A 24,408-nucleotide genomic window follows, 5' to 3' on the forward strand; every position below is an offset into this window, starting at 1 on the left:
AGAACGTCTAAGACTCTTAATATTAAGAAGAAGGAAAGGGTCTAGTATATACTCATTTAATTTTGATAGAGGGGATTTCTTTTTTAGGGGCAAACAATCATTTTTAATATAGACAAAATGCAGAATTCATGGATTAAAACTGGCAAAATGCACTACAAAGTGAGGTATTTTATAAGTGCTTTTTGTTTGTATCGTAACTCTTCTACATCATTATATGGTGTCACTATTGTGAGTAATTCTATATTTCTTCAGTTACAAATTGGGTCATACATGTCAGTTGCTTTAAAATGGGTATAAATATTCCATTCAACCTTCTTTAAAGGTAATTTCTTCACCTGCAGGTAGGTTACTAAAACACTGTGCAGTGGTTTAGCAATTCCGTGTAGGTGATGTGCATATTTACTCTTGTCAGAGTTGCAGTGATGGGTTATGTGGGTTTTGTTTTCCAATAGATTAAAATGATCTAGTGCAGAATATTCTTGTGGCGGATAGTCATGTATTAAGATTATTGTTTTAAATGATACCCATTCCAAAATATCTTAATATTTCCTCTCTTACTTTACTGCATTCCCTCCTGCTTCTTCCTTCATGATCTCAAAGGACTACCACCTTGCTTTGTTACTCAAGGTATTTTGTGCATTTCATCCCTTCTTTCATTTATGCCTATTTTGTAATATTTTGTAATTTTTCTTGGTTTGTTCCAAACAACTAGGAAGTTGCAATTGTTGATACTATTAGATATTTGGCATTTTCAACTTCAGTTACCATTCATTTGCAATTTTCCTTGCTGATACTGTTTAAACTTGGGGATCCTGATGTAAGGTGGGTGCAGCTGCCAGTAAATGTGACTTGAGCACCAAAATTGCTTCCATAACAACACATTTTGTTGCCAGATAGGATTTGGAATTTGAGTTTAGAATGAGCATGTAGGTTTTGTGGGTTTAGTGATAAGTATAGAGGTTTTCTGCTGTAGGACACTGGAATGTGAACCATGTCACTACTGCATAATAAAGTCTAACCTTACAGAAGTAATTCAGTCCATCTCTAAATAGACTGATTATGCTATAACAGGCATCTTTTTTGGCAGAAATGTTAGTGGGTCTCTTGGCTAAATAACTATTTATGAAATGAGGATCCAAGAGATATTTTTATCCCAATCCAAATAATTCTGTGGCACTTTAAAATATCTTCCTAGCAGGTTATTTGCAGACAGGAATTTCAGATTCCCCTTTTTCTAACCTGAGAAAAAAATACAAAAACATATTTTGAATGTGAAACAATTTCATATTGGGCCACTGCAGCCCCCTGGTTATTACAGTCATTTCTAATTTGCAAGTAAACTGAAATTGAGGAAAGAAGATGATGGTGTTTGTTATTAGCTGCTCCGTGTATATAGTACATATTTTTCTCTGCATTTATATGTATTTAGATCCAGCTAAATACAATTTAATAGAAGAACTGAAACTTGCTGTGATTCGAATTCTTGGGTAATAACATGTAAAACTATTAAAACTTACAAGGTGAACACACTGTTCCTCAGCTCCAATAAAAACACATAATAGCTTTTTCAGATCAACGCAGCTCTTCCTCATGGAAGTTGCTCTCTGGGTTTAAAAAAACAAAACCTGATTTTACTGGAAATTCTTCTTCCGCATTGATTTCCTGAATGGCAGGGCAGAGCTTAGGATGATGTTTTGTTCTTCACAGCAGCATAAAAACAGACAGCCTGTGACAAGCTGTGCCCAGCAGTAAATTTAGAAAGACAGTACAGGTGAAAGAAACTAACTCAGATTTCCACATATCTGCATCAGGTAGGCAGTGATTACAGAGCCTGAGAGCTGGGAAATACATTCTGGTGACAAGTGTGAAGGGCGGAAGTATCTGCTTTTCAATAGAAGTGTCTCTTCTGACACTGCATGCCTCCTTTCCTGCAGACTGCAAAGCCTGGCCCTCTTGTCAAAAAGAATGAAGTGCAGCAGCTTTTATCTGCTCAGAGCCTTTTGCTGCTTTCTCTGCTTCCAGCATCACTTCTTCTTCGGCCGTTCCACTTGTTGCTTATTTTGTTTGTATGGTTCTTTGTCCTGTTTCCGTATTATTATCAGGCTGTTCTTGTCCAGTAAGCAAGGGAAGGGCCACAAATAGGTCGCCACCTGAAAATCTCATAACACTTTTCTAAACCCAGAAAGAAACTAAATTTGAAAAGATGCAACACTTAAACAGAGGCTTTGTCTTCATCTTATTTGTTGTGCAAAGAATTTGAAATGTCCTTTGTTACAGATGCCGTTATGCTCTCATGCCTAATATTTATGGAGATAAGCAAAGTTTCAGGCTTAAGTTCTTGCTTTTTGTGAAATAACTTGGGCATAGTTCTCGTACTTTCCCTCTGAAATCAGAAAGACCGTTTCATTGATAACAGTAGTGTAAGATTAAACTGTAGTTGTTATATTATCCCCTTAAAATTTATTTACTTCCTCTGAGTCTTTCCCCAAAACACTGGACTTCTGGTTCCACTTAATACTTGCATAAAGCTGCAATTCCTGAGCTTTATAAATAGTGCTTTTAAGAAACTTACTCATTTCTTTATTGAACCAAGTCAGGGACTTGTGATTATTGCATCTCCAACCTCTTCTTCCTGGTCCTAGCTGCAATCAGCTAAAAAAAAAACACAATTACTTTTATAGTAGAACACTTATTTAACTTGAATGGTCTGGGGTGTTTTGATCAGTAAGTTGAGGGTAGTGTCTCAGTGATGTTATTTTTAATGGAAACTGAGAGCTCCAGGGGGTTACTATAAAGGCAGCCTTTCAACTCTGCATCCCTGATTTAAATAATGACCTTACCAATATTAAAAAAAATAATAATTGCCCTTTCAGTGTCCTGTGAGAAACAAACTGGTGATAGTCTTCATGTCCTTCTGCTGTCATAAGTGGCTGTACTGGCAGAGCAACCCAACAGTAAATGAATGCAAATTATACTGTCTGCTTAAAACAGGCTTGAAAGCAGTATGGACAAGTGTACTGCACTGCTGTCCTGTTTTGTGTACATTTGGAGTTAAGGGAATGGATAGTGCTGGAGAGAGAAAAAATACCTAGGATATTAATCTAGCACCTAAGTTACTGAATACAGCATCTTGGGGGAAAGAAATCATGTTTATAGATGTTGTAGAGATATGAAACTGCATTTCACAGTACCAATGAAGTGCTATTGCCAGGCCTTTGAATTACTTTAGACTTGTGTAATCTTGTAATTGACAATGATTAGGCCTGCAGAGAACTCTGAGCGGTGCTTTCTGCATGCATGCCTTATGATCCAGGAGTGGTATTAAGACATATATAACACTGCCATGCACCACTGCTTCATGTTGCCTGGAAGTACTGCTTTGTGAAGCATTGTAGAGTGAAATTGTAAGAAAATACTAAAAGTATTGAGGAATGAGGTCTTAAAAACTGCTCACAAATGGATTTTGGTGTCATTACAGCTCAAACGCCCTGGCCAGTTTTAATTAAAACTCAAACAATTTGAGAACTTTTACTTTCAATTTTTTGTCATTATTCCCCTACGCATATTTTTTTAGAAAATATGGGAAATATGTAAACAAAAAAAACTAGCTAAGAATTAGTACAGGGATCAGCAACAAGAGGGGCTCTAACCTCTGCCACCTCTGTACTTGTTATGCTGTCACAAGCAGCTATTTGTCCAGAGTTTGCCACATAAAGATTTAATACACTTTAATCCTTAGCATTTCAAATAGTATCTGAAAAATAAGTGACAAACTATATATTCTTCCATAGTCTGCCTCAATGATTGTTTGGCAGCCCCAGTAATTTTTCCCTTGTCCCCAAAGGGGTTCATATTATAATGCAGTTGGTTTGAATTAAGTTTGCACATTTCATAGAGTCAAAGAAAAGTCAGGCTCAAAGGCACATTCAAAGGTCATCTAGTCCAAACCTCTATCAATCGCAGGATCATCCCTATCCAAATCAAGCTATACAAGTCCATGATCTGGTCTTAATCTCTTAGTAAAACTACACAGTAAACCCTGACGCAACCGCAAGACATAGCACCCTAACCTGCCCCAGGTATAGCAAGGGGACAGTGTCAGTCAATGGCCTGCTGCCACAGTGGTAGTCAACATGTACACAAAAGATCGAGGGACTCTAGGAAGAGGGCCATGCCTCCTGCTGCAGGGAAAGGGAGAAACCCCCACAGCTCATACCAATATGACTGTGGGGTAAAAATCCTTCCTGGCCCCAGACACAGTGATAAATCTGATCCTGAGCAAAGTGGAAAGACCGTATACCCATGGACCTCTGGGTTTAAGTCCCAGAAGCAGCACTGGCAAAATCCCCAGTCTTGGCTGTAGCCAACCCTTAATGCTTCTGAAAAAGGTAAACACCCCTGCCACCACCACATCTAGGAGCAGGAAGGGAAAAAAAATTCCAGCCTCACGGTAATCAGGAAATCCCAGAAGTATGGGAAATACCAATAGTACAGCATAGACATAGCTCCTATCTCATCCCTGACCAATGCTTGTCCAATCATTTCTTGAACACATCCAGTGATGGAGATTCCACCGTTTCCTTCGGCAGTCTAGTCCACTGCCTCACTGCTCTTACTGGTCAACTGACCAGTCAAATATTGTCAGATACAGGTCAAATATGTTAATGATTAATTTATTAGAACAGTGAAAAGAGAGACTTGATTCTCCAGTAGGTTAGATAATATGCTAATTATAAAAAAGTTAATTATCTGTTCTTGTGAAACTATGAAATTTAAGTTCTAATAAATTGTATTAATTTTTATAATCATCAGTGTTAGGTATGTGTAGATGGGATTGATACCCAGGACTAAACATTTGTTTTCCTTGGCTTTTATCCTAAAACCCAAGGGTCAGCCTGAACAGTTACAAAATAAAATTTTTTAAAAAACGCACACAGCAACTAATAGAGGGAGGGAGAAAAGGAGTGTTTATGTACAGCCACGGACAGGGTTGTGATAGATTTCCAAGGTTCTGGGAAATTTGCAGGAGTAGAAATCTTGCCGAGAGAGGCATACAGGTATTCCAGCCTGCAGATGCCCCTACTCCCAACTTTGACCAGCCACGGTGATCCCTAGTTTGGGGAAGGCACAGGGGAAGCTACTTTGACCCCTTCTGATCATGGAGTTGAGCATACAGGTGTTCACTCTCGCAAGAGACATTCTCTTGCAGGAGAGATCTGGAGTGAATGAGCGAACAAGCATACACACACGTCTCTTGACTCCTGCAGGACTGAGGGGCAAGGTATGCAGTCTTCCTGCCCTTGCTAAGAGATGAAATCGTGGAATTAAAAAGGCTACCACCTACACATGGGCATTCTTGGCTTCATGGAATATTTGAAAGATTTTTTACTGTGACTAAGTAATAGGTGGTCACTTGACCAGTCAATTACCTGGCTTCCCAACACTAATTTGAATAAAAGAGCTTGAATATTGTGATAGGGACACTCAACTTTGCTGTATTTGTAGAGTAGAAGAATCCTCCGTTTCCTGCTCTGTTTTCCAGAAGAAACTTTTTCTGATAAGACTTATTTTTAGAAAGTTTAGCGCGACAGTATCTTGAAATCCAAGATTCAGAGTCCCATTGTGTATGCATAACCAAAGACCTTTGTTTTTCTAAACTGCTTACAGTTATCGCTGGGCAGGAAATATTTCACCCTTCAGTGAAAATTTGAGATCAAAATTGTCCCATCCCAAATTGAAATGAAATGTCAGTCTCAAATTTTTATTTAAAAAAAAAAAAGAAAGATTAGTTTGGGCCTATAAAAATATTTTATTGTTAATGAGTCATTTAAATCTTTCTTTTTCCCCCCTTTAAACTAAATTTCCAAAAATAAACATAATTTTCAAACTTAAACTTTCCTGGTTTAGAACTGCTGAAATGGGACAGTTTGCCTATTTTGCGCCTCTTTTCTTTTTTTTTTTGAGTTAGAGACTTGTCAGAACTGGCTCTGATTTCATAAACAGTCACTATTTTCAACACAAGGAAAAAACCTGTTCAGCAAAAAATTCCTGACTTGCAACTCAAGTAAATGTATGCCCTGACTGAAGTGTGCATTTGAAAAGTTCTTTTCTTTTAAACAAAAATGGTTGGTTGGTTGTTTTTAAAGTTGGGGGCAGGGAGAAGGAGGAGTGAGAAAATAACTTGTCTTTTCTTTAATTTCTTCAGGATACAGGACATCCCTGTACAGCCAATGACCCAGAAACCTGTTTTATGCCAGTTTCTCCTCAGCATTTCATCGATCTCTTCAAATTTTAGGCTGGGCAATAGCTGTTTCCGTCTCTCTTTACTTTTGATCATCTCTGTAGTGTCCTGCAGTGTATTATGCTTTTTTGTGCAATATTTTTTTGTTGAACATAATTATTTCATTGTTTTAAAAAAGTGTGCTGGTAAGGAAGTCTTGGACAAGTGTATTGCATATGCTATTTGTGGGCAGAAAAGGACTGAAAAAGAATAAATGCTGAAGAGGGAAGCTGCATTCTGTAGAAACGTTTGCAAAGGGCTCCTTGAAGCACAAGGAAAAGAAAGTAGATTTAGTCCTACTTTGCAATCTATTCTGTATTGATTTTGACATTCCATGAAGGTGACCAGCTTCCAACATATTGGAGGGATATTTTGATGGAGGGGCTAAACTGTTCTTGGATTGATGAAGAGCAATTTGTGTTATTTCCTTGAGGTAAGCCACCATTTTTCAAGCTCTCACATATAATTTGTACATTTTCATAAATAGCCAGCTGATTCCTTTGATTTCTTCATGTTAGCACGTTTTCCCTAGTCTTTGTAAGTTTGTGAATAAATTCTACTTGTGTGTGCGTATTGTTGAACAAATTACGAAGGAAACCAAGTTCTGTATATACATTATGCAAAATATTTATTTTTCCTAAAAGGTATTTTATTAACCATATCAAAGCACACTCTAAACTCAAAAAAGTGTGGGAGACTAACCAATGGTTGTTGGAGAACACTGGATTTTTCTGGTGATTGCCAGTCTTCAGTTGTAATGGTTTTGCTGTTAACAATACTGTGGTAGGATTTCCAGACATCCTGTAAAAAGGACATGTTACTAAGGACTGCGGTATAGCGGCATTACCTTGGTAGTAGTAACTGAGGCTGTAATTTGGAAAATCCCTCCAAACTAGGGAAAGCCAGCTTGTTGATCTAGAACACCTCCTGCTGGGGAATCAGAAATAATAGTAGTTCTGCAGGGAACTACTTCCTTACAATTTAGAAACTGAAAACGACAACATTGAAGAGGCTTATAAGAAAAAAACAACAAAATTAACTTTTCTTCTTACAGTGATCATTTACCAACAGCATGTAAAATACAGACAAAATACAAAATGTATTATATTCCAAATTGGCTTGTTTTGAATCTAATTTTGTACAAAGTGTAATAAATCATGTTTTACTTATTATTCTTAGTAGTTTTGTTTGTATGTAGGGATGAGTCTGTTTTAAATGTTATAACAATGACTTCCACATCCATCACCAAATCAGGTTTTCATTTGTGTACTGAACAAGAAAAACATACATATCCTGAATGCCAGAATTTTTCCTTTCTTTCATTTTAACCGGAACTAGAATTCCAGGACTAACAGATTAATTAGGAAAGAGAATATTTTAGTGTCCAAAATATTTAATGAACGTAAAATAAAATGAAGAGATTCCCTGTTTTTGCAAATGTAGACTTTGCAGTTAAAAAAAAAAAAGGAGGAGGATGCAACGGTAAGTATTTCTGTGAGTAGTTTCTCTTATTGGACCAACTGCATGGTTGGCATAGACTATCCCAACTATGCATTTGGTCCAATAAAAGAGGAGCACCCAAAAGAATCATTGTCTCCTGTGTATTTCCTGGACCATAACCACACATTGTCACTTCAACATTACTAAAACAGCTATACAGGTAGTAAGACACTTTTGCTGCAATAATTTTGAGTATCTAACACTTTGATGTCTGTGACATAAACACACAAATAAATGAAAAAAATCCTTGGACATCTGTAGCCGATTACAAATATTCCAGCCTAAGTGAAGTCTGACAACAGTTGCAACATACTTGGCAAAATACTACCACCACATTCATCATCATCATCATCATCCTGGAAGGGTTTCCAGGAAGCAAAATCTAGGGCCTGCGTGAAAAGAGCTCTTAGTGGGTGTTGGTTATACTACTACATTTAACCTGATTCTGAGACTAGGTTGGGGTGGAATTCCCATCGCTTTAGTATTCCCTAATGAGTGGTGCACTGCTGTCTATCCTGAAGGAGAAAGTAAGTGGCACCTGATGACCAGTCAAATAATTTTCTGAGTAAAGAAAGCAACAGGACAAATACCAGTCAGTATCTTCCTTCTTCTCTGCTTGCTTTCTCCTCCTCCCCAGAATTACAGGGATGTACAGGTATAAGTAACCCAGCTCACTCTATATCTAGGCCAACTTGTAACAAGTCTGACACATCTTGCCACTCAGAAAAAAAAGCCAACTGGTCACTTGTAGCATTTAGTATGCTATAAACAGGCTTAATTTGTTCTAAATTGTATTTTTACTTTGAAGTGGGGATTAGATTAAGTGAGAACTACAGTAATTAGCATTTTGCAAAACAGTATGTCAGGGCTACATGGAAAAAGTATCTTGGGAACCTAAAATCCTAATCATTTTAAAATAGTTTAAGATATTTAAAAATAAAAACATTTTGTTTGGATTCCCTCTTCCCCCAGCCTTTGGTATATAAGTTGGTTGCTTTCAAGTCTATGGAACAGGGCGGAAAGGAAATTATGGATGTTAAAAGGATAGGTAGATAAGTGCCTGTAAATTTATGGAATGGGCCATAAACTTTATTTTTAAAAAAACCAAAAAACTATAGCCTTCATTTAAAAAAAAATAAGCAACCAGGAGCGCTTGATTGAAGATCTGTCATTGGAATGAGGCTGGATGCAAGTGTTGATGGATAGCAGGGCAAAGCCACCTTGTGCCTGAGTGGAAACACGATTCAGCACATTACAGGGACGCTTTATCAGGGCTTTATGACCTAGAGGCCTCTCTACCCCTCCCCGCTTATCCATGTGCTGCTGCTGAATCCTGCTGGCCATCACTTTCCTGTTGTGGCTGCTTGTCTCAAAAGGTATCAGGGTCATGTGGCCCTGAGCAATCTGAGGGACCATGTAGGACAGGGGCAGAGACAGGGACAGGGCCAGTGTGGCTGGGACAGAGATGTGGAGCAAGGAGGAGGGAGAAGCGAGGGTTGGGGGTCTATACATGGACAAGGGGAGCAGGGCCACCGAAGGTAAAATTGGGGGTGTGCTGCATGGAGCAACATGGTATGGGGTTGGGGGTATCAGCGTGGGGGTGAGTAGGGGACATGTAGGATGGGTTTGGGTGCTACATGTTTTACTGTTTGTGAGCCTGGGTCTTAGTGGTTGTGGTCACTTTTGGCTAGCATAAGTGCTAGAGACTCTGGGTGGTAGCCCTGGGCAAGACTCCCCTCCCAAAGGTTACAGTAGCTTCCCCAGATTGGGTTGCTAGTGATTGAAATTTATAAACTGTTTGAATTTCACTTAATGCTTAATGGGTAAGGTTTTTTCTAAGGGTGTGTGTTTATCCCTTCTTTCCCTATAACAACCCTGTTATAGTTGAATGTTGCTTACAAGCAGGGAAGTTTATTCCTTTAGCATATCCAATTAAGATTTCTTTTTCCAGGTTTCACAGATTTAGAAAGCTGGTGTTAAGCCCCTAAATTTGAACCCAGCCCTCCTTACTGCTGGCCAGGGCTTAGCAGAACAGTTACATTTACATTATGTAAAACATATGCCAGTCGGAGTTTGGTTGTCAGCTTAAAAAAAAATTCTCAGGTTGGCAACTAAGTATTGGCACATGGAATTCTTTTTTAAAAATATGGTAAATCTCTCCTTTCTATTTAGGAAAACAGCAGTATCTTGGAAAACAGTAGTATCTGTAATCAAGCTATTCACCATCTCTCTGACCCAAGGACTAAGCTTTCAAAAGAGTGGATTAGAAACATCAGGGTAGAAAGGTGTTCCTGGGTCATGGAGTCTACTTGCCTGCTGTTTCAAGCAACCACGTGCTGTGATCGCCTTCATGAACCAATCAAGCTCTGCCTGGAAGTTAATTAGGTTGTTTGTCCGCACTGCATTTATTAGAAGGGAGCTTCCAACTAGAGAAGTTCTGGAACTCTCTCATTTCCAGCATAAATTAATTCACAGCTAAGTTAAGTTTAGTACAAAATGTGATACAAGTGCCAGTTCCCTCCCTGGCATTCACAGCCCCCACCCTGTGTATTTGTAGGAAGCAGCTACCTTTCAACCTTTGCCCCCCCCGCCCCCTTCCTCTTCTGGGGGAGGAGGGAGGGAGAGGGGCAAAGGAGCTAAACTGTCAGTCTCCTTCTGTGCTATAGCTTAGTTCCTACGATCATCTTTCCGTTCCGGGCTAGATACCTCTTGCTTAAATACATACAACCAGACCTACAATTGCCCAAATTAATTTTTTCCTTCTTAAATACACATCCAATTCTCCAGTCATGCAGCACTAACCTAAAGATTGTTGCCATCAGACCCATGATTTCACATAGCTTCAGAGTTCTAGGATGGAGATTACCCAATCCTCTGAACTTGAGCCTATTAAAATGCTTGAGATCCTACCTTCCCTTCAGGTATGGTAATCTTCTATTTCCATACTTTCTTTCCTGTTTTATTGTCCTTATTCAGGCAGGTTTTTAAACTTACATCACCTGGGAATCTTCAACTGGCTTTCCTTCTGACCAGGACTGATCATAAGCTTATAAAACTGATATATCTGTTAACTTAGTAGATATTCAGTTCTAATTGAAGCCTGAAAAATGTTAGGTACGTCTTCTAAAATGTTTTCTCCATCTATGCAGTTAAGGGAGCCCAGGTTCCTCTTCCCCCCCGCCCCGATGGTTAGAAGTGAATTGAATTAGAAAGCAGACACTAAATTATAGATCTCTAAGCCAAATTAGGAAAAGGTGCATACTTCACAATTTGATATACTTCTCAATTTGCCCTTATGGAAAACAGGGATAGATTTGCCCTTAAATTAGTTGAACGTATCATTTTTCCGATAATACTTTTAAAAAAAAGGCCTTCAGCCAAGAAAGTCATACTGTTCTGAGTAAGTCTGAATTTCTTTAATACTCAGCAGGTCTGAGAGTGCAGTGGCTGCATAGTCTCATTCTAACGATGAATAAAGAAAGAAAAATTCTCTCAAACTAGACTAATGGTATGGAGCTTGATTAAAAGTGATTGCCTAGTGTGAGTCCACTTGCAGCCCGAGAAGGCTGATTTTAATTATGTCCCTTAAGAAAATGTCCCAAATATTGATTTTTGCAGGAGACTTCATAAGTAACCGGTGCCAGAAATCTGCTTTTTACCCTTGGGTAAACTCAGGATATCACTGTTAGTAATGATCAGGACCAGGGTCCGAGTGTGTTGGATACTGTGTGCAGATGGATTAACAGTCTCTGGAGTGCTGAGGAATTTCTCATAACTCTCCACAACTCTGGATCTTGTGTAACAAAGCAGAGCAGCACTTTGCAGCATTTTTAATTCTTCTCTCCCCAGCATCACATCTATATTTTAAAAACAAAACAAGCTGCAGTAGGAATGAGAGGAAGAAACAGCCTTTATAGGCAGCTTTAAGCAGGGAAGACAAATGCATGCTTACGGAGCCCCAATTCTCAGAACTGTGTGGTGATATCATTATCTCTAACCCTGATGACTTGCAAAAGAAAACTTTGAACATGTGCAACAGAGTCACCCCTGTCCTCTGGGGTCTTTAGAGGCTGAAATAATAGCTCTGAGAGGTGTGAATTCCCTTTCTAAACCACTGTGATTGCTAACTCTTAAAACTGCAGTTCAGGGGAACCACAAACCTATACTGCATCAGCAAAAACTCAGGGTTAGAAGGGGCAGTAGTAATATTTTTAAATCTTGTCTCATGACTGAAAACCAGTCTCATGACTTTAAACAATTTGGGTTGTCAGTGCTGCATTTCAGGTTTTCAAAGCACTCTATACATACTACTGACACAACACCCTTGAAATGCAGGTATGTCTTATCTACATCTTTCAACATCCCAATGGTAAAGCAGGAGATAAAATCCACTGCGCAATGGTTCTTACATTGGGGATCTGCCTGGTGCTGACTGATGCAGCTCATACATTACTTCATCAGTTCTATCACTGCAAAATCAAATATGCTCTTCTCTCAATATCTCAGCATCTTTAGGTAAGTTACTAGCAGAACAGAAAACTGGCACAAACTCGTTCTGGCCCCAGGAGATGCTAGCTAGGAAGAAGAAACACTTCAAAGAGCTAGTTAGGTCACTTCTCAGATTCCATCAAACACATCTTGCCCTATTTATCAGTGGGCTGCAAAATCACTAGGTCCTAGGTTTGACTGAGGATTGCAAGGGCACACAAACAAGGTATCAAAAGAAAAGATGGGTCTTTATTGCTCTGTATTAAAGACTGACATGCACCCTTTTACCTGATACAGAATGATGACTAATCCACTCTTTAAATGAGGTTTAAACTACAGAGGACTACTGTCAGCCTGGGGCAAAAGCATGAACATGGAAGTTACTGTGGAGCAGTTGCTAAAGCTCTGACCACCTTTACCTTGTGTTAATGGTTTAAGACATAGGTGCACAAACATAAGGGCCAAGAAAGCCCTCTCTCTTAGGACCTGAGTAAAATAATCCACTCACTGCTTACAGAGCTATACATTTTTAATTTGCTGTATGTGTAGCAAATTACTGTACATGTAGCAAATCCAGAGATTGGATGTGGAAGCAATGAGAAATCTCTAGCCTGAGCATAATATAGCTGTCACTTCTGTAGTACAGGGCCAGTATCAGTAACATCACATTTGTGCTCCAATTCCAACTCATCTGGTTCCTAGGCCACTGCCGATTCAAGGCCTTTGGCCTGATAGAAGTGAGGACAATCCATATGAATGACCACATCTTCAACCCCAGGATGAAGCATAAGCAAGTCAGAGATAAAGGGTAAAAAATCCTGGTTCCACTGCAATCAGCGGGAGCTTTGCAGTAGATTTCACCCAAAGTGTTCACCATTTAGGGTTCATCTGACTTTGGAGTCAGCCCTCAGCAAAACCAGAAGGCACCTGACCACTTTAAACATAATGTACGACTCCTCTTTGAGAAGTCCTTCCCCTCATATTGGACGGCCAAAGCAAATCTCTCTCAGATCACATGCAAACACTCTAGCATACGCAAACACGTGTGTGCACTTGCGTGTGTGTGTACACACATGCGCTTTACAAGTTATGTATACATATGTATGTCAGCTATGTACACACATATACATATATGCATACACAGATATACATACATATGCACATACATATGCACATACACACATGCACACACACGCACATACGTGTACAGGAGCTGCACATGCCCCACACAGAGCCCCAAAAATAGAGGCAGGCCAGGCAGGCTGTGCTCCTCACCCCTGGGTGTAGTGCTGGCCAGAGCTGCACACAGCCGAGCACCCCACACCTCACCACACACACACTCACCTACCTCACCATACATGTACTGCCACCCCCCAACCACACCCCACCCACATTATAGAAGAATAGTAAGGCTTCATTTTGCCCTCCAGCCAAAATAATTGCCCACCCATGTACTATAAACATCAGAGCTCATCCTTATATGGTCCAAATACACAATCCAATTCATCTCATTTACTCATTTTGCAACACCAAAAACCTTGTTTGTATTCTTCTTGCTGAATTTATATCCTTGGGTCCTTAAAATCTTCTAGTCCTATAAGCATTTGTCTTAATTTAAGGCAAAAGGGTTATTTCCTTGGAGTTATTCAACCTACCTTCAATGAATTCTGTTTATGTCAGTGATTTTTTTAAATTCAAGTTTTAAAGACAAAATCAGAAGTACTATAATTAGACTAGAGTATTAGCATATGTTATAACAAGCCTGTGATCAATTCCTGCCTCTGAAAATAGCAAAATAAGTTATTTGAGGGATAAATAAGGAAGAGGGAAAATAAGTTACTTGTATGTCTAAGTTTCTGTGCGATGTACTAATCGCATAGCCCAGGGGCAGCCAGTGTGGCCTGCAGGCCAGATCTGGCCGGTAGTAAAATTAATTTCCCAGCAGCCTCTGCTTACATAGCTGGGGCCAGTTTCCATGGAGATCCCAGCAGCAGCCTTATGGTGATGGCAAGGGCTGGGGTTTCCACAGTGACTGGCCCTAGCAATGCTGGCAGGCAGCAACAGTGCCAGTCTCTTCCTGGTTGGGGCAGGGGTGGGTTGGTAAGGGGAAGTTGTGCTACAGGCAGAAGCAGGGTGGGCTCAACTGCCGCCACAGGCAGCGGCGGCGGCACTGGGAGAGGAAGCTACGGGGGGTTACAAGGAATTTTGGGGTGGCTATAGCTCCTGCCTCCCCCCAGTACCTCTCTAGCACCATCCCTGCTGCAGGGTGCGGAGAAGGGCAGGGAGCTGCTCCAGAGCCAGGCTGGGAGCTTGTGGTGTTGCCCTCCAGGGCCAGGGCAGAGCTGTGATCTGCAGCCTGCACGTGCTGGGCAGGGAGGTGAAGGCAGCAGATAGTGGGTCTGCCCCAGCTCCTTGCAGTGGTGACAGCACGATCCAGAGCTGGGGCAGAGCCCCAATCCACTGCCTGCACATCGCTGCCCAGGACATGCAGGCGATCTTATATGCAGCCCAGCAGCTTGAAGAGTAGTGTCCAGCTGGTAAGCCTGTTGTGGTGGAAGGGGCAGGGGGAAGATAGGGGTGTGTAGTGAGGGGTAGGTCAAGGCCCCGTGTGAAGAATGAAGTGGGGTTGGAGTAAGAGCTGGGGCAGGCACTGCCCAGCCAGGGTGGGGTGGGGCAAAGAACGGAGCCACAGCTTTTCTCAGGGATGCAGGGGCGAGGGGCAGCTCCCACTGCTGTGCGCACCCCGGGAGGGCACAAGTGGGGCAGATGCCCCCAGACCTGTGCATGGGATTCATATGGGCTGCAGCTGCAGGCTGGGACCAAGGCTGCATCAGGCTCTTCCTGGCGAGGGCTGGGCTGGGCTGCACTCGGGGCATGCAGCACTGGGAGGAAGGATCTGGGGTGGGGGGACTGCAGCTACCCCATAATTTACTGTAGCCCCCACACTGCCCCTTCTCAGTGCCACCTCCTGCCCTAGCCTGAGTGCAGCCCAGGCCAACCCCCACCAGGAGGAGCCCAGCGCAGCCCCAGCCTGCAGCTGCAGCCTGCCTCTACCCTGCACACAGATCTGGGGGCATACACCCCCCTCGTACCCTCCTGGGGTGCTCACAGCAGTGGGAGCTGCCTCCTCCATGTCCCCAAGATGAGCCATGGCTCCATCCTTTGCCCCACTCCACTCCAGTTGGGCAGCACCTACCCCATCCCCACTCCCTCCCTCACCACAGGGGGCCTTGATCTGCCCCCACTCCATGCCCCTTCCCCCCCTTCCACCAGAACAGATTTACCAGCTGGATACAGCTCTCCATGCTGCCAGGCTGTGCTCCTTGCTACCTCTGTGCTGTGCTGTGTGTGTGCGCATGCATGGGGCACTTACTCACCAAATTATCAGTCACATCAGGTTAAAAAAAAAAAAGATTTCTGATAGTCAATTTTCTTTATAATCAGCACCAATCCGATGTATTGGTGCACCTCTAGTAAATACAGTATTGGACAACACTGTATCCCCTACACTAGCATTGTATTCATTAAAAAAAAAAAAAGAATGATGGTGGTGAGCAACTGCTAATGAGACTCCATTAACTTATTCTCTGAATTCAGAGCAACAAATAGATTCCTGGAGACCTGAGGAATGCCAACATTGTGACTATCTTCAAAAAAGGAGGTAAGTCTATGGGTGGGAAATCCTTTCCACATCAGGGAAAATCCTTGCCTGCATCCTCCTGATCCATGTTCTGTCTCTTGCTGAGAAAGTCCTGCTGGAATCTCGGTGTAGTTTGAGACCATCCCATGGGTCAATTGATATGATCTTTGTGGCCCACCAGGTCCAAGGAAAGTGTCAGGAACACCATCAGGACCTGTATATAGACGTCACTGACCTTTCTGAGGCATTTGATGCATCACTTATAAAGCCTTGTGGAAAGTATTGGCCAGATTTGGATGTCCTGAGAAGTACCTCAAAGTCATGAGGCTCCTCCATATCCAGATGGCTGCAACCATTCTATGTAGCAGATCAGAGACAGATCTGTTTGTCATCCAAACAGGTCAAATAAAGATGCATCTTCACCCCAATTTGGTTCTCCATTTTTCTGAGTCATCCTGGTTCTCATTAAGAACCACCTTCTTTGGGAATTAAGATTGAGTGCCAAAGGGATGGAGGGCTCATCAATGTGTGTCAATTTTGCTCAAAGACCAAAGTACTCAAAACAACCATCCTTCACCTTCAATATGCCAATGACTGTGCCATTCTTGTGCACACTAAGAAAAACCTCCAGACCATGTTGGATCTTTTTGGAGAAGCCTACCAAACTCTGGGCCCCTCTCAAAATTGAGAAGACCGAAGAGCTCTGTCAGCCTACTCCAGACCTCCCTCCCCAAATTACCATCAAGAAAAAGACTCTGGAAGTAGTCAAACACTTCCCCAACCTTGGTAGCCACTTCTCTCAGAAAATGAACACTGATGAGAAGATCCAGCACAGGATCCAGCATGAAGTTTTTCCTTTGGGAAATTGCTTCAGCATGTCTTCATTCATTGCAATCTCCAGAAAGACAAGATCCAGGTCTACAAAGCAATTACCATCCCCTCTCCTCTACAGATGTGAAACCTGGGTGACTGTGGCAGGGTACTGTGTGCACCTGTCACTTATAGGGCCAGGTGCCTGATTAGGGCAGCCATTTTGTAACTGAGGCTGCCCATATAAACACGGCAGTTCTGTTGTGAGAGGTAAGGCAACAACAGTGCCTGGCTAGAGGGCTGCTGATATCATCTGGAGGTAAGGGAGGAGCTGTAGGGGATGGTAAGAAGGCTCCAGGTCCTGGGTATGACCTAAAACTGCACCCTGCTGGGAGTGGGTGGCCTGGTCAGGCTCTCAGTGGTGTGGGAGCCCCCAGGAAATGCCAAACCAGTTACCACCCTGGTGAAAGGTGGGTTGGGGCACCTTAACCCCTAGCCCCTACAACTGGGTGGGTTACCCCTTGTTCTGGAGGGCCCAGAGAGTGGACCCTCAGAGAGAGAAAAGGGACATAGACTCAACACCTGTCTGAACTTCCCCTGACTGGCCTATGCTGGGGCCAGGACTGGAAGGGTCAAGGGGCCGGGGGCCCACCACGAGGAATGCGCAAGACCTGAGGGCCTGGTGTTCCGTCTGGCCTGGAGGTGGTCCAGGGCTAGAGAGCTGAAGGTGGGGGGGACCACACCTGGAAGTGGAAGCAGGTCAGGGAGCTATGCTGCCTGATGAGAGGATTCCAGGTTGGGGTTCAGTCAGGAGGATTCTGGGGCCCAGTGTGGGGGCCAGTGATAGTGAGAACATCGAGATGTCATCTGTGAAGCTTGGGCTGCAGTGTAGGGGAGGAAAGGAGCAGCAGATAGCACCCCCTGGCAATGGGGCAGGAAATGGGCAGCCTCCTACTTGATTAACATCTATTGACTAATTAACATGAAGGTATGGTGGACGAGAAGGCGGACAGTTAGCCCAGGAACAGGTGGGTGGGCCATGCTTATATCAGCCCCGAGCAGGTCCCCTGTTACAGTGACCTACTGTTGTCACTGGGAGAGGTATCACCAATTATGCCTCTAGAAAAATCTCCCCCACTGGGATTCAGGATGGACTCAGGAGTGACTTTGCCAGGCCTAGGGTAAGGGAGGACCAAGTTAGGGAACTTCTGGAGGAGCTGGATGTGTTCAAATCAGCAGGTCCAAATGCTCTCCACCCTAGGGTGCTGAGAGAATTGGCAGGGGTCATCGCGGAGCCCCTGACACGGCTTTATGAGCACTCGTGGTGCTCTGGCCAGGTTTCAGAAGACTGAAAGGAGGCCAATGTGGTCCCCATCTTCAAAAAAGGAAGGAGGCAGGACCCAGGCAACTACAGACCTGTTAGTCTTACTTCGGTCCTGGGCAAGCTCTTTGAAAAAATTATCCAGGAGCACATCTGGGAGGGACGATGCTTAAGAGCAACCAGCATGGGTTCATTAAGGGCGGGTCCTGTCAAATCGACCTGATACCTGCATCCAATGATTTTGTGACCTGATTGTAGAAGGCTCTCTCAAGAACCATTAGTGAGTTGTGGTAGAGATCATCCTCAAATTGAGGGATTGCCATCACCACCACCATTATGTTCATTCAAAACACGTTGCCCTTTCTTTTGTACAAAGTATGGATTCGTACTTGTGCCTACCAGCGCCTATCCTAAAATGTATGCCATGTGTAATGGATCCATGTCACTGGCTCTCAGACATTATCCTACTAAGACTTAACAAAACAGAAGTGTTTGAATGTTTTCCCAAGTTTATGTATAAATTATTTTTAAAATACGAAAATAACATATTCAGCTGCATATTCTAAGGGATTTTTGTACTTAAAAGGTAGTAAATCTCTTTGCATTTAACTCTAAATCATGTCACCAACTCCTGAAGCATGAATAAACTGTTATTACTAAATTCTAAACTCACTTAAAGTTTGTTCAAGACTATGTGAAGATTAAATACAACTATGTGGAAGAAGAGATCATTCAAGTAGAGAGAGACTAACAGAGTAATGGGATAGGTGCAATTAAGATTTGTCAATCATACTTCCCTCTGCCCAAACAATGATTGTAGACTAAAGAAACTTTGAGAGTGAGGACTACTCCCCACCCTTTAGTTCATTACCAATTATGCTGACACACAAGACAGTAATTGTCACTTTTTCTTACTGGGAGATGTTAATGACAAAGGCCTTATATACAGCCCCCTCTTCATGCTGACTGCACACCTTTCTTGCAACAAGAATCATACAGTGCATGGCTAAATGAAAAAGTAATAGGACATTAGTATGGAAAACCTTAACTTTAATATGATGCAACCAACTGCTTATTCCTACCCACCCTCACTCCCCTTTATCACCTTGCTGGTTTTTGTTATTTTAACATCTGGTACATAATTTCTTCTCCCCAACTGTATCGTCTTTACACAGAAGGGTGACCTTATTTAATATTCATTGGAGTATAACACGAATGGCATACCTTGGTGCCTAGGACACTCACCTGTGAGCCTGCTTCCTCTTCTAATGAATAGTCAAGTATTCTATACAAAGTAAAATAGCATCAATGGGATAGCCCTATTGAATACCCCATAGCCCAGTGGTCCATGTAATATCCTACATTTGAAGCCCTGCTCCAAACCAAACAGGGGGCATTTTAACTGAATTTACACACATCTCTGGTTCCCCAGTTCCTCCATGTGGCTTTGTTTGATGGGAGGGAGGGAGGCCTTCATCCAGCATGCCTGTTTTAAAAATGCCTAATGTGTCAGGCCCCACAGTAATATAGGCCTTACTTGAAAACTTGGGTGAGCTACCAGGCATTATTAGAACTTGGGTAGTTACGTGCATATTAACAGCAGGCACCTAGGGACTATACTAGCAGAAATATCTACAGACTCAAAGAACTCTTAAGTAAAATTCAAGCAGAAAGGATTTTAAAAGGGAAAACAGCTCAGATGAAAAGACAGCTTTCTGAGCAAGGCAATATTAAAAAGGCAGCTTTCTCAGCAAGCAATCTTGATGCAAAGGAAAGATAAGAAGAGACCAATATGGCTGGATCAGCAGGTTTTTGGAGAGCTAAGGATTAGACATTAAGCACAGAAAGGTCACATAGCTAAGTGGTACGTGTTCATAGAACAAACCCGTATGAACATAATCATAAAGGTTAGGGCACAAAACAGGGACATAAAAGGCAAGAAGAAACGACTCTTAGAAATAAAAGGATGCAAAGTAAAGCTCTGTTACTTAATGGGGAAGGTGAGCAAGAACTGAGGCCAGAAGAATGTTCAATGACTTTACTTAATACAATGGTTCATTCTGACTGGATGCTGACATAATACAGAACAAGGGATGGAAACATAGGCTAGAATACAGAAATACAGTTATGTAATATGTACATTAACTCAAGTCAGGAAGGCCTGATTAAATTTACTGTAGCTGAAGCAGTGTCCAAACCATTAGCAATCATTTAATTTATGAACTTATGGAATACGGGCCAGGGACTGGGGAAGGGCAAACAAAGCAAAAAGTGAAAACAGGAGCAGACAATGAATTATAGAACAATCAACCTAACTTGGATGTACCTGGCAATACTGGAACATATTGTTAAAAATCAATTTGTAAGTACCTAGAAGATGTGTATGATAAAGGAGACCCACTGTGCATTTGTCCAGAACCACCATATTAAATCAATTAATTTACTTCTTTGACAAGATAACTATGGGAACGGTAGATGAATATTCTTAAAGTCAAGCTATAACACTGATATAGACTAGAATCTGGTACATGAACTTGAGAGAAAAGGTCAGACTCTAAGGTGCATGCACAACTAGTCAGAAAAAAATAAACCCATACACTCAAAGAGCAGTTATCAATAGTTTGCTGTTGAACTGAGAGAATGTATCAAGTGGGTCCTACAGAGGTTTGTCCTGGATCTAGTTCAACTTAAAATTTTCATGAATGCTATGGATAATGAAATACAGAATACACTTATAAAATCTGTAGATGATAAAGATTGGGAGGTTGAAGCACTTTGGACAGAAATACCATTCAAAAAGAATGGGTTTTTTTAATATAAATCATTTGAATTTGGTAAGATGCAAAGAAAACTGAAGAGTCTCTAGAGAAAGGCAACAAAAATAAGCAGGGTTAGAATATAGAACCTATGATAAAAGGTTGAAAGAATTCAGTTTTTCTAGAAATGAGCCCCTTCTTCCACCTCTGTATTTCTCTGAATCTCTGATTCTGAGGCTGTTAGACCTATGTTTAAAATACCTTAAAAATAAAAGGCAAATTACTATTTAAAAGTCAAAATGACATATCAATAATACACAAAAATAGTGTCCTCCAATATACAGTCTCTATTGCTTTGGATTCTTTACTCTTCCCATACTTTCCTTCTATCCTTATGCCAGAACATCTGCTCCTTCACTTGTCTTACAAAAACTGTTTCTTCTCTAGGCAGCTCCAACAAATACAGCGAAGTTACGAGCTCATATGCTCCAGCTTTGTATCCAGTTTAAGAATTCAACTGCCAAGTCAGGCCACTCGATCTGCCAAGTCAGGCCACTCGATCTCGATCTACGGCTTTGATTCAGCTCAGAAAGGATGGGGCTATTTGTTTTTTGGGGGGGGTGGGTTTAAAGCAAAAAGGTGACTGTTCCTTTATCCAACATTCTCCCTCTTCTCTTTCCCCAAATGGATCATTGTTGGGATTGGTTCTCAAAATACAGCAACAAAATATATTCTGATGGCCATAGCACTGGTAAGGACTATTTAAGGCCAAATCTTAGTCCAAATCTATCAGAGGAATTGGGGGCCATAAAGAAGTGAAAATATATGCACATTTCAGTTAAATCTAACTTACTAGAACTGCTAACACTTTTTTATTTATATAGTCTATACATTTCTTATATTTTAGTATTTCAGCTTTGTGCAAAAACTAATTCTTTTGCAGAAAAGAACCCCTACTAAATCTTCAGTGCAAGTTTCATAGCACTTTTTGTAGTTTTGGGAAATGGAGTGCCTGTCCTATCAAACAATAGTTTACTTCCTCATAGGAAGTGATGCTTGATTTGTTTTCCTATGTTTTCCATTGTGTTCTAGAGTGCCAAATTATTCTCCAAGTGTCTACAAGGTAAACAAGTTTATAGGGGTTAAGCTGAATTTAAATCTGTTGTTTTAAGGCTCTCATTATGCCATCTTCATTTCAGAGATGAAGACTTATTATACATGGCAAAAGTGCTATGATAGTTGCTGGTAGGCACAAGCACAATTAATCAAAACAACAAAGTAAAGAACAATTAATAAACAATTTTACATATAAAAAGAAAAATATTTTAAATAAGCAAAGCTTTTTAAGTAGTGCAACAAACTTCATACAAAGTACAGTCCTCAGGTGAACTCAGACCCATTTTTTCTTTGTAAATCATATACATTTTTCATGAAAGATATACTTCACAGTGTCCTCCATCCTTAGTAGCAGAAGGTATTATTTGTATAGTTTCCATTGCCCGAGATTACACACGGACAGCTGGAAAACTGCTCAAAGACCAAACATGCAGTTTTAACAGTGGCATTTGGCATTTTCAAGGATGCAGAGGTAAGTGATGATAAGAATATTATTCTGCATTACTTTAAGAGAATGACTCTATTTCAGAATTGAGACTATTTTGCCAAACAACCACTAAATATTTACTGGTCTTCAGAGTGGGCAGTTTCAAAAGCACTTCAATACATGGGTTATTAACTGAGCAGACCACACCTGGGAGAGAAAAAAAAACAAAAACAAAAAACAATCACACGGCAATTTTGAACAGCAGAGAAAACCTATTTTCAGAATATAAAACCTTGAATTTTTCCCTTCTATTCTTACAAAAGGTCCATATTCAAGTTACAGTACAGAGTTTTTACCCTTCTTAATGACTTCCAGCAATACAAAAATTAAAGGGGTTAAAAGTCACTTAAATTGGTAAAAGGAAGGCAAAAATAGTAGCTCTTAATGAACACTTAAAACAGATTAGGAGAACTTGCTTTCCAAATACTGTAATCCCACATAATGTAAAGCACCTCTTTCATGAGAGCATTGAATTAATAAGAGCCTCTCAGGCCATTGAGTCCTGTCCCCTGAGTTCACAGCCAAGTTACCCACAATTTCCTACAAATTTTCCATGTCAAACCCTGACAATGCAACTACCAGGCGTGCATTCAAGATGGGGTAAGTTTTTGTAAATCTGCTACAACAAGCCATTCTCCTATTTCTACACTTTTACATGTGATTGAAGTAGTAGAGTAAAATTCCTGTTATGCAGCGTGAGTGGGAGATGCCAGGTGCCAGTTTATGTAAAAATTCTGGTCATCCGAGGCAGATAACGCTGGTGGAGGAGGCGGCTGCATGCGGAGCAGCAGCAGCACAGGCAGTGGGTGGCGGCAGTGGCAGGTGCCGTTTGTGAGTTTTCCCCGCTCCTCCCTCTGCGTCCAGGCAGAAATTCCGGTTAACAGAGTATTCCAGCTTGTAGAAGGTCAGATAACAGGGATAGTACTGTACTTTAGTCCAATTTCCTAATTTTATTCACATTCTTCATTATCCTATTTTAAAACAAAAATCTGAACTAGAAAAGTGCATATAGCAAGTTCAATACACTTTATTTCTTAACTGTGTGCTCTTTACCCATTCACTGATTATCCTGCATTGCGTGACAAAGGATTCCAATCTTAAAAGAACTACTTAACAGGAAGAATTTATATGCTAACATTAATAAGTAAGCATACCTCTTTTGTTAAAATTTCCTTTTCTCAGTTGCTCTGATTTTTTTTCCTTAATACTTGTTAAGTCAACATCCTACTTAGTTGTGTCCAAGAAACCGTGTATAAAAGTGTTTATAATATATGCAGGCCTTCTTTATAAAAAGTACTAGAGCTTTAGGAAACAGTGGTTTCTCTGATCCCATGAAAACTTTTGACAATTTTGGAAACTTTCCCATTCTGCATTAGGATCCAACCCACCCTTCCAAATACTGAGATGAAATACATGCCCAAATAGCCCAATGGCTAAGCCAAGAATATAGAAAAATCTATTTCAAGACCATATTTTACCCTATACAAGCAAGAGACTAAGAGGTCAGTCTCCCAAGTCTCAGCCAAATACCTTATTTGGCTGTTCTGAATACACCTCGCACACCCCAGAAGTTTTGTTGAAACCAGATATTTTCCTGAAAATGTGTTTCATATTTTCTACAAAAAAACAAAAAAACAAAAAAAACCCCACACACAAAAAAGAATTATGCCCCACCCTTCCCAAAAAGCCCAAGAGAAATAAGCAGCTTTAGATGCCTGCCCTTATAAATTAATAACCCATTGTTTTAAGATGCAATGAAATCTTTAGAAGGCAATAGGGAACTATTTCTTGTTTTCACAATGAGTAAGGAATTAATAAAAGGGTGTACACCAATTAATTAGAATGTGTGGTCCTGTCCAGAGGTGATGAAGTGGTACAGTTGTACTCCTTTCAGACCATGCCATGGTCTGTAGTAGTAGATTTTTTTTAAGTCCCCATATCAGGTGAGAAGTCTACCCCCTTCTCCCTGTGCATTCAGCAGCACGTCCTCCCCGCTCCCCTTCCATTTCT

At 41.2% G+C, this 24,408-nt stretch overlaps 1 protein-coding gene across 6 annotated transcripts in view; it reads left to right on the forward strand.

Annotated features, from left to right (window-relative positions):
* FBXO25 (F-box protein 25) overlaps positions 1-7,450 on the forward strand; it is a 76,052-nt gene extending 68,602 nt beyond the window's left edge. For 3 of the 6 annotated variants that reach the window (XM_090033053.1, XM_090033069.1, XM_090033034.1), the window contains 2 exons: positions 601-627; positions 6,206-7,450. In XM_090033053.1, the coding sequence (XP_089889179.1) occupies positions 601-627; positions 6,206-6,295 (117 nt within the window). In that variant the 3' untranslated portion in view covers positions 6,296-7,450. The remainder of the gene's footprint in view (positions 1-600; positions 628-6,205) is intronic. The other 3 variants (XM_090033078.1, XM_090033044.1, XR_016440290.1) reach the window with 2 other exon arrangements.
* Positions 7,451-24,408: the final 16,958 nt, after the last annotated feature.

The sequence above is a fragment of the Crocodylus siamensis genome, chromosome 1 (assembly GCF_052110815.1).
Source record: "Crocodylus siamensis isolate JL-2025a chromosome 1, ASM5211081v1, whole genome shotgun sequence".
Taxonomy (NCBI): Eukaryota; Metazoa; Chordata; order Crocodylia; family Crocodylidae; genus Crocodylus; species Crocodylus siamensis.